The sequence below is a fragment of the Oncorhynchus mykiss genome, chromosome 27 (assembly GCF_057628025.1).
Source record: "Oncorhynchus mykiss isolate SJ-2025 chromosome 27, ASM5762802v1, whole genome shotgun sequence".
Classification (NCBI taxonomy): Eukaryota; Metazoa; Chordata; class Actinopteri; order Salmoniformes; family Salmonidae; genus Oncorhynchus; species Oncorhynchus mykiss.
The window spans coordinates 2163473-2179094 of record NC_143048.1 but is presented as its reverse complement, the minus strand read 5'-3'; the positions used below and the strand labels follow the sequence as shown (position 1 = coordinate 2179094).

At 41.9% G+C, this 15622-nt stretch overlaps 1 protein-coding gene across 2 annotated transcripts in view; it reads left to right on the top strand.

Moving 5' to 3' along the window:
- Positions 1–1275, top strand: part of ostn (osteocrin) — a 40676-nt gene extending 39401 nt beyond the window's left edge. For both annotated transcript variants that reach the window (XM_021587203.3, XM_021587202.3), the window contains 2 exons: positions 294–416; positions 868–1275. In XM_021587203.3, the coding sequence (XP_021442878.1) occupies positions 294–378 (85 nt within the window). In that variant the 3' untranslated portion in view covers positions 379–416; positions 868–1275. The remainder of the gene's footprint in view (positions 1–293; positions 417–867) is intronic.
- The last annotated feature ends 14347 nt before the right edge of the window (positions 1276–15622 follow it).

Below are 15622 nucleotides of genomic sequence, written 5' to 3'. Positions count from 1 at the left end.
CAGTGCATGGCAGTCTAAATGTCCAAGGGAAACAACACTTTCATATGCATTAAATTATTCAATTAGAATTAGAAAGAACGTCATTGTCCACGCAATGTGAACATTTGGCTTCAGTTTCACCACAAATTAGTTATTGACAGTTGACACAAATATGTTTATTCCAGGACTGAAAAGCATTCTCAATGGAGATTCTCCATTCAATTAGCTTTTTGTTAAGTTCACCTGTATCTGGGAAACACCAGGCCCATAGGATAAGTGAAAGGTAAATGGTGACGGTTTATATCCCCCAACAGGAAAGTTGTTGAACTGCCACGGAGGCGAGTGAGTGTTCCTATCGACCGGATCGGAGTGGGCCGTCTACCTAGCAGCCGAGGGTAGACCCCCCCCCCCATCCACCCATCCCCTTACTTGGACAGGTAAAGGACAAGACCACAGAGGTGTACACAGGGTCATGTTCATTAGGGAATGCAACAGTTTTAAAACGTATTGTTACAGAAAAAATAGGGTTTCTTAATGGACAAGTCTTGGTAGTCCCTCTTTGTTTCAATCTATTTCCTTCCGTTTAGTGCCTAATGAACAAGACCCAGTTTTACCGCACACCATTATATACTTTACACAACAGTGTAATATGAATGACTCATAACATAGGGCCCTGTGACCTGACCAGGAACAAATTTGGGCCCTAATAATGGGCAATAAGGAAAAGCAGGTCACAAGGTCAGGAAAAACATGTCCATTCTTATACATAGCGTAGCTACAAAATACAGTAACTCTACAGTGGATCAGACCAGATATAACTTATTCTTACAACAATTTTCATGAAGACCACTCAATGTAATCTGTGTCTATTTTCTCAATTTTCCACAGGGGATTCTACCACAGGTAGAAGACGCATGGAAAGCACATCAACACCCCACGACAACTCCTCTTGCCCTACCAACCCCCATCTCACCCCATCACCCTACATAAGTACACCATGGCACAAATCACTTCCTCGTTAAAGTTCTGATGTGAAGTAAAATACCCTCCCCCCACCCTTTCTCCCCACTTCCTTTCCCCGTCCTCAGTGGTGATACTGTGGGGGGATACAGTGTGGCAATGTCCTAAAAAGCACATCACTAACATAGCAACACACTTATTTACCCATAATGCCTGTGGGCACTCTTGCCTTTTTTGCTCGTTTGTAGTACATGCACACATGGTCTGTCTGTTCACTTTGACTGAAGGCTGACTGGGTGGCAATGGCCTTGACATTAAAAACTGATTATAAGACAACAACTGACTCAAGTGTTTTACTCCCATGTATTGGTACAACTTTGCATTGGTACTGTGATTGCTCATTTCTGACAGTACAGTTTACACACATACTTAAGAAGACAGAGTAAAGTTAAATTGATTATATTTGAATTCACAATGTTGAAAGCACATTGACTGTCACACCCTGATCAGTTTCACCTGTCCTCATTATTGTCTCCACCCCCTCCAGGTGTCACTTGTTATCCCCTGTGTATTTATCCCTGTGTTCAAATAAAAAAATCAAATCAAATGGATTTGTCACATACACATGGTTAGCAGATGTTAATGCGAGTGAAGCGAAATGCTTGTGCTTCTAGTTCCGACAATGCAGTAGTAGCCAACGAGTAATCTAACCTAACAATTCAACAACAGTATTTCCATGTGAGATGAGTAATGTAGGGTATGTGAACATTATATTAAGTGGCATTGTTTAAAGTGGCTAGTGATAATTTTTTTTAAATCAATTTCCATTATTAAAGTGTCTGAAGTTGAGTCAGTATGTTGGCAGCAGCCACTCAATGTTAGTAGTGGCTGTTTAACAGTCTGACGGCCTTGAGATAGAAGCTGTTTTTCAGTCTCTCGGTCCCTGCTATGATGCACCTGTACTGACCTCGCCTTCTGGATGATAGCGAGGTGAACAGGCAGTGGCTTGGGTGGTTGTTGTCCTTGATGATCTTTATGGCCTTCCTGTGACATCGGGTGGTGTAGGTGTCCTGGAGGGCAGGTAGTTTGCCCCCGGTGATGCGTTGTGCAGACCTCACTACCCTCTGGAGAGCCTTACGGTTGTGGGCGGAGCAGTTGACATACCAGGTGGTGATACAGCCCAACAGGATGCTCTCGATTGTGCATCTGTAAAAGTTTGAGAGTGCTTTTGGTGACAAGCCAAATTTCTTCAGCCTCCTGAGGTTGAAGAGGCGATTGCTGCACATTCTTCACAACGCTATCTGTGTGGGTGGACCAATTCAGTTTGTCCGTGATGTGTACGCCGAGGAACTTAACTTACTACCCTCTCCACTACTGTCCCGTCGATGTGGAAAGGGGGGTGCTGTTTTCTGAAGTTCACGATCATCTCCTTCGTTTTGTTGACGTTGAGTGTGAGGTTATTTTCCTGACACCACACTCAAGCCTACCACTGTAGTGTCGTCCGCAAACTTGATGATTGAGTTGAAGGCGTGCGTGACCACTCAGTCGTGGGTGAACAGGGAGTACAGGAGAGGGCTCAGAACGCACCCTTGTGGAGCCCCAGTGTTGATGATCAGCGGGGTGGAGATGTTGTTACCTACTCTCACCACCTGGGGGAGGCCCGTCAGGAAGTCCCGTACCCAGTTGCACAGGGCGGGGTCGAGACGGGATTGGAGGGTACTGTGGTGTTAAATGCTGAGCTGTAGTCGATGAACAGCATTCTCACATAGGTATTCCTCTTGTACAGATGGGTTAGGGCAGGGTGCAGTGTGGTTGCGATTGCGTTGTCTGTGGACCTATTGGGGCGGTAAGCAAATTGGGGTGAGTCTAGGGTGTCAGGTAGAGTGGAGGTGCTATGGACTAGTCTCTCGAAGCACTTCATGATGACGGAAGTGAGTGCTACGGGGCAGTAGTCCGGCCTACACGGTAAAACGTCTCATGGTTTTTCACCACGGGGCAGGTTTTTCCAGTACCTGGTTGACTGGGAGGGTTACGGCCCGGAGGAGAGGTGCTGGGTTCCCGCTAGAGACATCCTGGATCCAGCCCTCATCACCGACTTCCACCGCCCCCAGCCCGGTCAACCAGGAATGCGCCCAGGAAGAACGCCAGGTGGCATCCCTTGAGTGGGGGGTACTGTCACACCCTGATCAGTTTCACCTGTCCTCATTATTGTCTCCACCCCCTCCAGGTGTCGCTAGTTTTCCCCAGTGTATTTATGCCTGTGTTTCCTGTCTCTCTGTGCAAGTTCGTCTTGTATGTTTCCAAGTCAACCAGCGTTTTTCCCATTCTCGTGCTTTTCGCATTCTCCCTTTTCTAGTCCTCCCGGTTCTGACCTGTTGCTGGACTTTGTACCCGCCTGGCTGACCATTCTGCCTGCCTTGACCACGAGCCTGTCTGCCACTTTGTACCTCCTGGACTCTGATCTGGTTTGACCTTTTTGCCTGTCCACAACCATTCTCTTGCCTACCCCTTTGGATTAATAAACATTGTAAGACTCCAACCATCTGCCTCCTGTGTCTGCATTTGGGTCTCGCCTTGTGCCTTGATAATTGACTGTCACGGATTCCCCCGGTACGGCTGCTCATTCCTTGAACCAGCTCCGGAGGTCTATGTCACCGATCTCTAGGCGTCACTGAACTTTCATTACGCACACCTGGTTCCCATTTCCCCTGATTAGTAATTGTATATAAACTCAGCAAAAAAGATACGTCCCTTTTTCATGACCTTGTCTTTCAAAGATAATTTTTTTAAATCCAAATAACTTCACAGATCTTCATTGTAAAGGATTTACACTGTTTCCCATGCTTGTTTAATGAACATGCACCCGTGGAACGGTCGTTAAGACACTAACAGCTTACAGACGGTAGGCAATTAAGGTCACGCACAATCCCTCCATCAGTGCTCAGACTGTCCACAATAGGCTGAAAGAGACTGGACTGAGGGCTTGTCCTCCTCCCTCATGTGGTACCCCTGACATGGCCCTCCAGCATGACAATGCCACCAGCCATACTGTTCGTTCTGTCCGTGATTTCCTATAAGACAGGATTGTCAGTGTTCTGCCATGGCCAGCGAAGAGCCTGGATACCAATCCCATTGAGCAAGTCTGGGACCTGTTGGATCGGAGGGTGAGGGCTAGTGCCATTCCCCCCAGAAATTTCCGGGAACTTGCAGGTGCCTTGGTGGAAGAATGGGGTAACATCTCACAGCAAGAACTGGAAAATCTGGTGCAGTCCATGAGGAGGAGATGGTTTGGGTAGGGTACTCCCATAGCGGGCTATAATATTAGAATGACCGGTAAATGTATTTAGAACCGTATTTTAACTTTTGGGTTACCAGGTGCCTATTTCAAATCACCAGTTGCACAGAGGTCCATCACAATCTGCATCCATCGTAATATTTTAAACCGTCCATAAAGCAGGGATAGCCAAAAAAAAATCAATTTTCGCCTAAATGACATACCCAAATCTAACTGCCTGTAGCTCAGACTCTGAAACAAGGATATGCATATTCTTGGTACCATTTGAAAGGAAACACTTTGAAGTTTGTGGAAATGTGAATTTAATGTAGGAGAATATAACACAATAGATCTGGTAGAAGAAAACACAAAGAAAAAACCAACCGGTCTATTTCTACTGCAATCTTTGAAATGCAAGAGAAATGTCATAGTTGTAGCCATTACTCTGGTTGTAATTCCGAAAGTGTCCACAAGATGGCAGCTGTTTATGTGCAAAGTGTCAGATGGATAACTTCAAAATGAGTGGACAACAGGACTTTTAGTGTGAAGTCCCCAGGGACATTTGGGCAAATTGTGAAGCAAACATTCGCATTCCATTTTTCTGCAAGACTATTGTCAAATCTGTATACTTGGACTTTGATTTAACTTTCCAAGTATTAGTAGCCATATTATAAGTTCAACATTTGCACAATAACCAGTTTTCATAACTTCATAACTCTGAATATTTCTTATTTTTGTCCAAAATGAAGATACATGCTGTCATACAAGGTTAGAAATTTCATTTTGTTTAATATATATGGTTTCTGGATACTCCCGTAAAGCCCAGCTCAATGGCTAGCTAGCTAGCTTTGTTTGACACCAATTGGTGCTTATTTGAAAAAGATACAGTCGTTCAGGAGATGGCCGCCCACGTCATTGGCGTGCCATGAAGGCGTTGCTCTCTGACCAAATATGGTGTCCTATAGGATACACCCCTAATGAAATAGTGAAGTCTTGTTGCCTTCTAGGATCTCTAAGGAATAGATTCAAACATGATTTGACTCGTTCAAACAATGTTTAGTTTGAGATTTTCACAGATTCCTTTGTTTTCAAATTGAATGAGAGGAAATACAAAATGTATTGTGCGTGCTATATCCTCTTCCCGCTAGCAGGATCAAATTCGGGAGAAATCGGAGCTCGCCAAATTCAAAATACAAAATCGTAATATTAAACATTCATGTGTCATGCATGATTCTTTAGCTTAGAATCTTGGTAATCGAACTGCGTTGTCAGATTTCAAAAAGGCTTTACGGCGAAAGCATAGCATTTGATTGTCTGAGGACAGCGCCTCACATTAGCATATTTTCCAAACCAGCACAGGCGTGACGAAATAACAAATAGCGATAAAATAAATCACTTACTTTTGAAGATCTTCCTCTGTTTGCAATTCCAAGGGTCCCAGCTACACAATGAATGGATGTTTTGTTCAATAAAGTTATTCTTTATATTCCAAAACACAGTTTAGTTAGCGCCATTGAATTCAATAATCCAGTCCTTCAACATGCATACAAAGGATTCCAAAAAGTTCAGAGCAAAGTTCATCCAAACGAGTCAAACAATTTTTTTCATTAATCCTCAGGTTGTCTAATATCTAAATAAACAATAATATTTCAGACGGAGATTACTATGTTCAATAGCAAAGGAAAAGAACGAAGAGCGCACCCACCTTCACGCACGCAAAAATACCACTTTTGCCCTGGTGCTCAACTTGGAAAGACTACAAATACTTATTAATTTTTCAAAAAAACAAGCCTAAGACCTTGTATAAAGACTGTTGACATCTACTGGAGGCCATAGGAACTGCAATCTGGGAGGCGGAAATTAGATATTTCAATAGCACTGCATTGGAAGCCATTCGGGGCTAAAAAAAAATATTTTCTGGATCTTTGTGGTTTTGCCTGCTATTTTAACATAATTTTCTATCCAATTCTACCAATTCTATGCATATCCTAGCTTCGGGGCCTGAGTAACAGGCAGTTTACTTTGGGCACATCAGACAGGCGGAAATTCAGGAAATTAGTTTTACGCTCAGAGAGGATATGGACCTTTTTAGGATAGGAAAAAGGATATTATCTAACAAAACGACACTTCATCTTATCTCTGGGACCATTTGGATGATAAATCAGAACAAGATTTCAGAGGTGAATTTATAAAACCTATCGCTTTGAAAAAAGTGTTTTGTTGTTAGTTGTTAGCAGTAATAGCTACTGGAAATTGGACAGTGCAGTTATATTAACAAGAATTTAAGCTTTCAGCCGATATAAGACTCTTCTATGTACCGACATTTGTTGTTACTCTAAAATCTGTGATCTTGATATAACGTGTTGCATGATTTACAACTTGCAAATTGACGGAACACAGATCCTTAATGCAGCTGGTGGCCACACTAGATACTGACTGTTACTTTTGATTTTGACCCCCTATTTTGTTCAGGGACACATTATTCAATTTCTGTTAGTTCCGTGTCTGTGGAACTTGTTCAGTTTATGTCTCAGTTGTTGAATCTTATGTTCATACAAATATTTACACATGTTAAGTTTGCTGAAAATATACGCAGTTGACAGTGAGAGGACGTTTCTTTTTTTGCTGAGTTTCTGTGCCCTCTGTTCACCATTTTCTGGTCGGTTATTGTTCCCATGTCCGTTGCTCTTGTGAGTACCTGTACTTTGTTGTTTCGGATTTCGTGCTGCGTATATTGTGTACTCGTTATTATGGGTATCATCCCGTGTATTTATTAGAGGTTTAACATTGCTCTTTTGTTTGGGTTACATTCCTGTGTTTTTGTATACGTGTTTGTTTTGGGCTTAGACCCTGTACTTTTTTATGGCATGTTGTATTTTGTTGTATTTTGGGGTGTGTCACGTTCTGACCTTAGTTCCTTTGTTTGTTTTTGTTTAAGTATGGTCAGGGCGTGAATTGGGGTGGGCAATCTGTTTGTTTTTCTATGTTTCTATGTCGCCCCAAGGCTGAGCTGGAGGCAGCGAAAGCGGCGAGGCGGCGGTATGAGGAGGCAGCACGGCAGCGTGTCTGGAAGCCCGAGAGGCACCCGGGGAATGTGGCAAAGTCGGGCAGGCACCGTGTTATGCGGTGGAGCGCACGGTGTCCCCGGTGTGTGTGCATAGCCCGGTGCGGCGTACATTGCAGCGCCTCGTATCGGCGGGCTAGAGTGGCCATTCAACCAGGTAAGGTTGGGCAGGCTCGGTGCCCAAGAGCTCCAGTGCGCCTTCACGGTCCGGTCTGTCCGGTGCCACCTCCACGTACCAGCCCTCCGGTGGCAGCCCCCCGCACCAGGCTGTCTCTCTGTCTTCTCCCTACAGGTGCTCCCACCTGTCCAGCACTGCTAGAGTCTCCCGTCTGTCCTGAGCTGCCAGAGTCTCCCGTCTGTCCTGAGCTGCCAGAGTCTCCCGTCTGTCCTGAGCTGCCAGAGTCTCCCGTCTGTCCTGAGCTGCCAGAGCTGTCAGTCTGTCCTGAGCCGTCAGTCAGCCAGGAGCTGCCAGAGCCGTCAGTCAGCCAGGAGCTACCAGAGCCGTCAGTCAGCCAGGAGCTGCCAGAGCCGTCAGTCAGCCAGGAGCTGCCAGAGCCTTCCTCCTGCCCGGCGCTGCCGGAGTCTCCCGCCTGTCCCGCGCTGCCGGATTCTCCCGCCTGTCCGGCGCTGCCGGAATCTCCCGTCCAAATGTCAAATACCTTAGCTTATATGTAAGCTTTCTCCCTTCTGAAACTAAGTTTACAACCTTTATTCTACAAGACAAACTTGCACATGTTTAATAACACAGAATAATCAATTTGAGGAAAATAAAAACATAACATATTTATGCTCTTTAAGTTACATGAGAACCAGTGACTAAACACAGGCCTCCTCACAACATATAGGACAGACATCCCTCTAAGTACTCATGCTCAGAAATATACTTAGGAATAGAGAATAGGTCATTGAAATCATTCATATTCCAAATCATAAGTAACAACCCAACTATTTATCAAACCAATATTTAGAATAACACTCCTCAGTGATTCAAATTTGTCTTATCACTCAAAGTAAAAACCTCAATTTAACACACATCAATATTAGCAGATTTACATACAGTATAATTATCCCATAATTCTACTATTAACTTTTTTAATCATGATTATAATACAGATCAGTGTCTCAATGCATTCTTAATCTAAATTACTACAATTTACAAGGTGTAGACCTCTTCAATCAACCTGATACCACAAAAGTCTAAACAATTTTAATGGCACAGTTGATTAAACCCCCCCCCCCCCCCCTCTCAGGCACGGCATCTTCTGGCATCTTCGTTTTTCTTCAGATAGCTTTACAGTTCAAAGCGGACGGCCCATGATAATGTCCCAATTTCAATGTCTCATCTTTACCACTCATGTCTTGTCCATTCGTCAACCAATATACCAGCATCATGAGAAAATGTTAGAACAGATCTTTCTCCAAGATCACTCCAAGTGGACTCTCACAGTACGAGAGCTTAGATCTGATACTGTACACCACATATGTCAGAGTCAAGGCCCGCGGGCCACATCCGGCCCGCAAGAAGGTTTTTTACGGCCCCTGGGATGATCTTGATTTATTATTAGAACCGGCCCGCAGCAAGCCGGCAGCCCGCAGATCTTTTACACGCACCAATACTACATTTCCCACAATGCAAAGGTGACGCACCGAGCAGTAGGCTGCTTCATTTCAATATTTATTGGCACAGCAGTCGTCAGCATCACAGTAAAATTAACTTTCAGATACCCATCAAAAATGGCAAAACGGAAGGTGGATACTGAGAACCGGGGGTTTCAAACAAGGTGGGAGTCGGAGTATATGTTCACGAAGGTAGCTGGAAAACCTGTGTGTCTTCTGTGTGGAGAAAGTGTGGCGGTACTGAAAGAGTATAATCTGAGACGACATTATGAAACGAAACACGCGGACAAAAACAAGAATATGGACATGGAACAAAGGCTACAAAAGGCAGAGGAATTAAAACGAGGCCTCAAATCTCGACAGGCTCTGTTCAAAAAAGCCAAATCACAAGGCCAGGCTGCTGTCAAGGCCAGTTTTATTTTGGCAGAAGAGATCGCTAAATCAGCCCGGCCATTTACGGAGGGGGATTTCATCAAAAACTGCATGATTAAAGTTTGTGACGAAGTTTGCCCAGAAAAAAGGCAACTCTTTTTAAATGTGAGTCTGAGCAGAAACACCATTGCCGAGAGAGTAGACCAGTTGTCCATCAATCTAAAAGAGCAGCTTGTGAAAAAGGGAAAAGATTTTATTGCATATTCCTTGGCTGTGGGTGAGAGCACCGACATTTCTGACATTGCCCAGTTGTCAATTTTCATCCGCGGAGTGGACTCCAACCTAAGCGTGACAGAGGAGTTTTTGGCTTTACGTCCTATGCATGGCACAACTACGGGGCATGATTTGTATGAAGAGGTGTCAAGATGTGTAAATGAGATGGAGCTGCCTTGGGAAAAACTCGTGGGTTTGACAACCGACGGAGCACCTGCGATGTGTGGACACAGGAGCGGACTGGTGGCGAAGATACGGGAAAAGATGCAAGAGGAAAACGCGACAGGTGAGCTGACAGCTTATCATTGTATCATACACCAGGAAGCGTTGTGCGGTAAAGCCTTGAAAATGGAGCATGTAATGAGCATCATCACGCGCACAGTTAACTTTATCAGAGCCAAAGGTTTGAATCACCGCCAGTTCAAGGCATTTCTGACGGAGTTAGAAACGGAGCATGGTGATTTGCCTTATCACACAGAGGTGCGATGGCTAAGCCAGGGAAAGGTGCTTCAAAGATGTTTCGAGCTTCGTGAGGAGATTTGTCTGTTCTTGGACAGCAAAGGGAAAGACACAACACAACTCCGAGACGAAATGTTTCTGTGTGAAATGGCTTTTCTGTGTGACATTACGAGTCATCTGAATGCAATAAACTTGCAGCTGCAGGGTCGGGATCGTGTCATCTCTGATATGTACAGTACAGTGAAGGCATTTAAAACCAAACTGACTCTGTGGGAGACGCAGATGCGGAAAGAAAATTTGAGCCACTTTCCCAGCTGCCAGACCATGAAAGAGAAGCTCTCTACCAGTGCGTTCCCGAGCACACAGTTGGCTGATAAAATAGGTATGCTTGCCGCTGACTTTCGACGCCGATTTGCTGACTTTGAAGCACAAAAAAGCAGGTTGGAACTGCTCGGTAACCCATTTGCTGTTGACGTGGAAAGCTCACCACCAAACCTCCAAATGGAGTTGATTGACCTCCAATGCAATGATGCACTGAGGGCAAAATATGCGGCAGTGGGTGCTGCGGAGTTCGCCCGTTTCCTCCCCGGCACAATGCCCCAGCTGCGCATCCAGGCTGCTCAAACGTTGTCTATGTTTGGCAGCACATACCTGTGTGAACAACTGTTTTCTTTGATGAACCTGAACAAAACATCACACAGAAGTCGACTTACTGCTGAACACCTCCACTCAATTCTGAGGATTTCTTCAGCTCAGAGCCTTACCCCGAACATTGATGAACTTGTGGAAAAGATGGGACACCACCAAGTATCACCCTCAACCTCAAACAAGTGAACATTACTGTGCAATCACATATTTAGAGTTTTTACTCAGTTCAAGTTTAAAAGTTAAAATTTAATATTTGTTTTCACTGCATGTTACTTCTCCTTAAACAAAGTGTTGTTTTTGATTAATAGATTTTTGCACTTTATTTTTTTGTATTTCAATCCAATTATATTTTAAAAATATTTCAGTTGAGTGGATGATAGAAAATTGCTATTATTGTTTTTTCTTTGAAGTAAATTTAGCCCACTTTTGCTAAAATAGAAAATATAGTCTACTGATGGTGCCTTGAATACCGGTTTCTTTCATTTAATGTTCATGTTATGGGGATATTTATATAAAGGAAATTTGTCTTTTGTGTCTGTTGAAAATTAAAGATTACTGACAGAGCCATAAGAAAATATTGCTTTATTTATCTGATCATATTGTAATATATTTGTTAGGTTTTCAGTAGGTTCAATTAGGTTCACTAGACTATATGCGTAATTTAAAAATTTTTCAATGAACATTCGAACAGTCCGGCCCTCGTCTTGTAGCTGATTTTTTTATTTGGCCCTCCGTCCATTTGACTTTGACACCCCTGCTGTACACCAATATCTGGCTTGGTTCTTTTCTCTCGGTAGAAGTGGTTTGGAAAGCCTCCTTCAATGCCTTTGTCTCTCTTCTTCAGCCAGTTAGAGGGGGTTTTGAGGTACACACACCATTCGGTCCAAATGATCTCTTCCATGCATTAGATACCGTCTGATGTCACTTTTCATGATAACTGTAACAACGTTCGTCTGTAGAAGGAGAAGCGTACCAAAAAGCAGCGTGGTGGTTACTCATGTTCTTTAATGGAAAATGAACGATACATGAAATAACTTAAATCTACAAAACAACAAACGGAACGTGAAAAACCTATACAGCCTATCCTGTGACAACAAACACAGAGACAGGAACAATCACCCACAAACACACAGTGAAACCCAGGCTACCTAAGTATGATTCTCAATCAGAGACAACCTATGACACCTGCCTCTGATTGAGAACCATACTAGGCCGAAACATAGAAAAGCCCCAAAACATAGAAAAACAAACAGACTGCCCACCCAACTCACGCCCTGACCATACTAAATAAATACAAAACAACGGAAATCAAGGTCAGAACGTGACAATAACCTTGAAAGAACAGATCAGAACAACAGTTTAGTTCAGTTCATTAACTACATGATAAATGATTACTTTTACCAATTATTCTTAACACACATATCTAAACATATTTCACAGAGAATATCAAAACATTCTATTGAAACTATTCTTTCAAATTGGCTTATACTCCCCATCTCACTGTCAACTCCATCGCAGAGCCAAGGATCAAGAAATTAGACCTATACCCCTCGGGAATAGAACAAAACAAACACAACAATACAATACACTCAACAATACAATACACTCATTCACATATCACTTAAGTTGTATAACTTCAAATTCAAATTCAAACCCTCAAAAAACGGAATCCTCCCCCATGTTTTGCACACATCTCTCCGTAGGAGAGTAATGTAAAACAAAATTTCAGCTAACCTAATCAAATTAAAATCACTAAACTGAAAAAAAAACTCCACAAAGAAAAATTATTTAACCCCTATGGTCATAGGAAAATAGACTTAAAGCAGCATACCCTTAGTTAAAAGCAATGCCCTACTCCCTCTTCACACTGGTCCAAATTACAAATATGGATAAGAAACATATTTACCAATTACACAAATTATTTTGAAAGCAGTATTACAAATGACCATACATTTATCATCCAAATGGCTTTCCAATGCGGGTGATCAAGCCACAACGGAAAGTCATCAGAAGGTCATAGGCCATACAAAACCCTTCAAAGCAGTGTTTTTCACTATATAAAACAATTATTTGATTATTTGCAAACAATAATCAACTAGTTCCAAACATTTTTGTATTTCCATGTTCCCAGAACATTCCTTTATCAAAAGAATTTGCGTGTGTAATGAAAAGTCAGAAAATAAAAACTAATTAAAATCCCAATGTGGTAGTTTATGGCCTCAATTTCACTCACTCTCCCCAAGAGTATAGTCCCTGGAAACATTCCAGAGAGAGACAGTGAAATATCAATTTTCCCGGAGAAAACACAAAAACACTTAGTATTCATTACACTACATCAATTCAGAAACTCAAACGTGAACTATAAACCAAACCTAATGATAATTCCATGAAATTGTTTTGACTATTGCAGTAACAACACTATAATTAAAATCTATGATACTCCCCCACTTAACATATTAGCTTACTAGTTTGGCCCAAGCTTGCTTTTCAACATTCATACCCATTCAGTCTTCTGTCAACAGGTTCTCATACTATTCAATCCAGCAATCACCTTTAATGACCTGACATTGTTCCACATAATGGAAACATACTATAATGTTAGACTACATTAACTTTCCTGTGCAAATTAACTGGTGTTACTTAAACAATCAAACCAAGAATCAATAACCATCAGAATCTTATTCTTACGATGTTTTATGATTCAGACATCCAGTCTCCCACAAATCTATGATGCCCACCTAGCGAATCAGCTGCTAGAAATACAGAAAAAAATGTACCTGAACAACGGTCAAAACAATTAGAGTAAGGTTATTGTATATTCAAACTAATAACGCAAATTTTCGTTATTCTGCAACAATCTACCTGCCTCCAGCAACTTTCCCTGACAATTAGTAGTCAACACAGTAACTAACTCTCTTCCATACTTTCAACTCATCTTTCCTATTTCTTTTTCTCATTGGGCAAAAATATAACCCCTCTCATTTCAACGTTTTTTCCTTACCTCTATCGTAACATTATAACCCCAACTGTATAACTCTTTGCTCTCCACACTTATGAAATGTATCCTATTTCTTTAAAAATAACACACAGCGCCAAAATTATAACATGCGTCAGTCAATCTATAAGAATGAAAAACATTTCGGTAACCACTTTCCATCGCCATTCTCTCCCCGCTATTATTCAGAATTTCTTTAAACTTAGGTAACTGTCTTCTCTATTGATACAGTAATTTAAATACGACCCAATTCTCAATACATTTTTTCCAGCAGATAATTTAGTGAACAGACATCGTCTTGCATCAGAATTCGCTTCGTTATTAATTTTAAGTTGAATTAGTCTATCAATTTAACCTAAACAATCTATTGAAAACGTTCAATTTATCTCCTATACAAACACTAGCGACCATAACTTTCCAGGCAAAACATACAAATAGATTATTTACAATCAAAAACTCAGAATTCAGCTAGCGCCATGACTGGGAATGGAACCCCAGGCCTCCCGTGTTGCAGGCGAGAATTCTACCACTGAACAACTAATGCTATTGCGAAAAACTAAGATTCTCCGCATATAAAACCCATTTACAAAGTAAAATCAAAACACGTCACTATCGGTAATTCCCAGAAGAATAATAATAGCCCAATTTTAATAGTACAAACGTTACTCCAGCTATGATTCTCAAATTCCAAATGAATATATTAGCAATCAAAGAATAAAATTGACAGTTAATGACTAGGAAACAGATATTGCGCCTTTTAATAAAAATAGATTAGGTTTACTTATGCAACGTCAAAAATAGATTATGTTTACTTATGCAACGTCTTTCAATTACTTTACTACATCACATTAATCACGCAATGATAATTAGTTTGATGGAAAACCTTAGGCTTTGTACGACATTATAAATTACATCGAGCATCCCTCGAATTCTCTTTAACTTTATGGAAAACGGTTTATTCAATGAATCCCGCAACTTCTCTCATACTGGGAAGAAAAATTATAACATGTTCAGACCTTAAGGGTAGTTTCATTTGAAATGTTTCACCCAGACGGAGATAATCCAATATGCGTTCTGTAGTTACATCGTTAGGGTAAGATAACCAAAAGTGGACACACTCTAATCAGTTTCTAGAGCTCATTTCCCAGATTTTGTAGATTATTTTAATAGTGCTTAAAAACTTCATCTTTACCAAATTATCCATTTAAGATACCAACTCAAAACCTACGTACGTCTACGAATGGGTGGTTTAAATTGTATCTAATGATTCTCAGCATTACTTTATCAACTTTCTAGTAATTGATTATACACACATACAATTCATCATCATTTCAAATAATTCACAGAATCCATATAAAACTTAAGAAATCTTAGGTACTCACACAGAACTTTCAGGATCATCCACACAGGATTGGTCAGATGTTCACATAGAACTGGTCAGACGTCCACACAGAACATCATAAAAAAGGTTTGCCCACACAGAGTCAACCCTACCCCGCTCACACAGAACGGTCCGACAACTATTACCTAGTGATCCCATAAGAAAATACTCACACAGAGTAACCCAGGGCATACCTGGCTAGCACATTTAAAATAATTGGAATTGACCACATCTGAGAAACACTTAGACAAATCACACAGACGCACAGAATGAGGTCCTTCTTCCAATAGGGCTTCACCAAGTGCCGTGTTTCACCTAGAACACACAGACCCCCTGGCCCATCACCCCGACAGACTATCACCAAATCCCCACTGTGGTCAATTCAGTGTCAGGAGGGCTCTTGGTCACTGGCAACCGGACAGTGCAGAGTATCTTTTGAGTCCACAAAACCCCCAGATTACTCTCCTCTGACTCGGCCCTGCTTACGCCGCCAAGGTGCCTTCCTTACAAAGGAATTCACGCTCAGAGTATACGTAACAGGCATAATTAAAAAACTCGACTTCAAATCTGTGTGTGGTTCGCTCACCTTTTTCTTAAAAA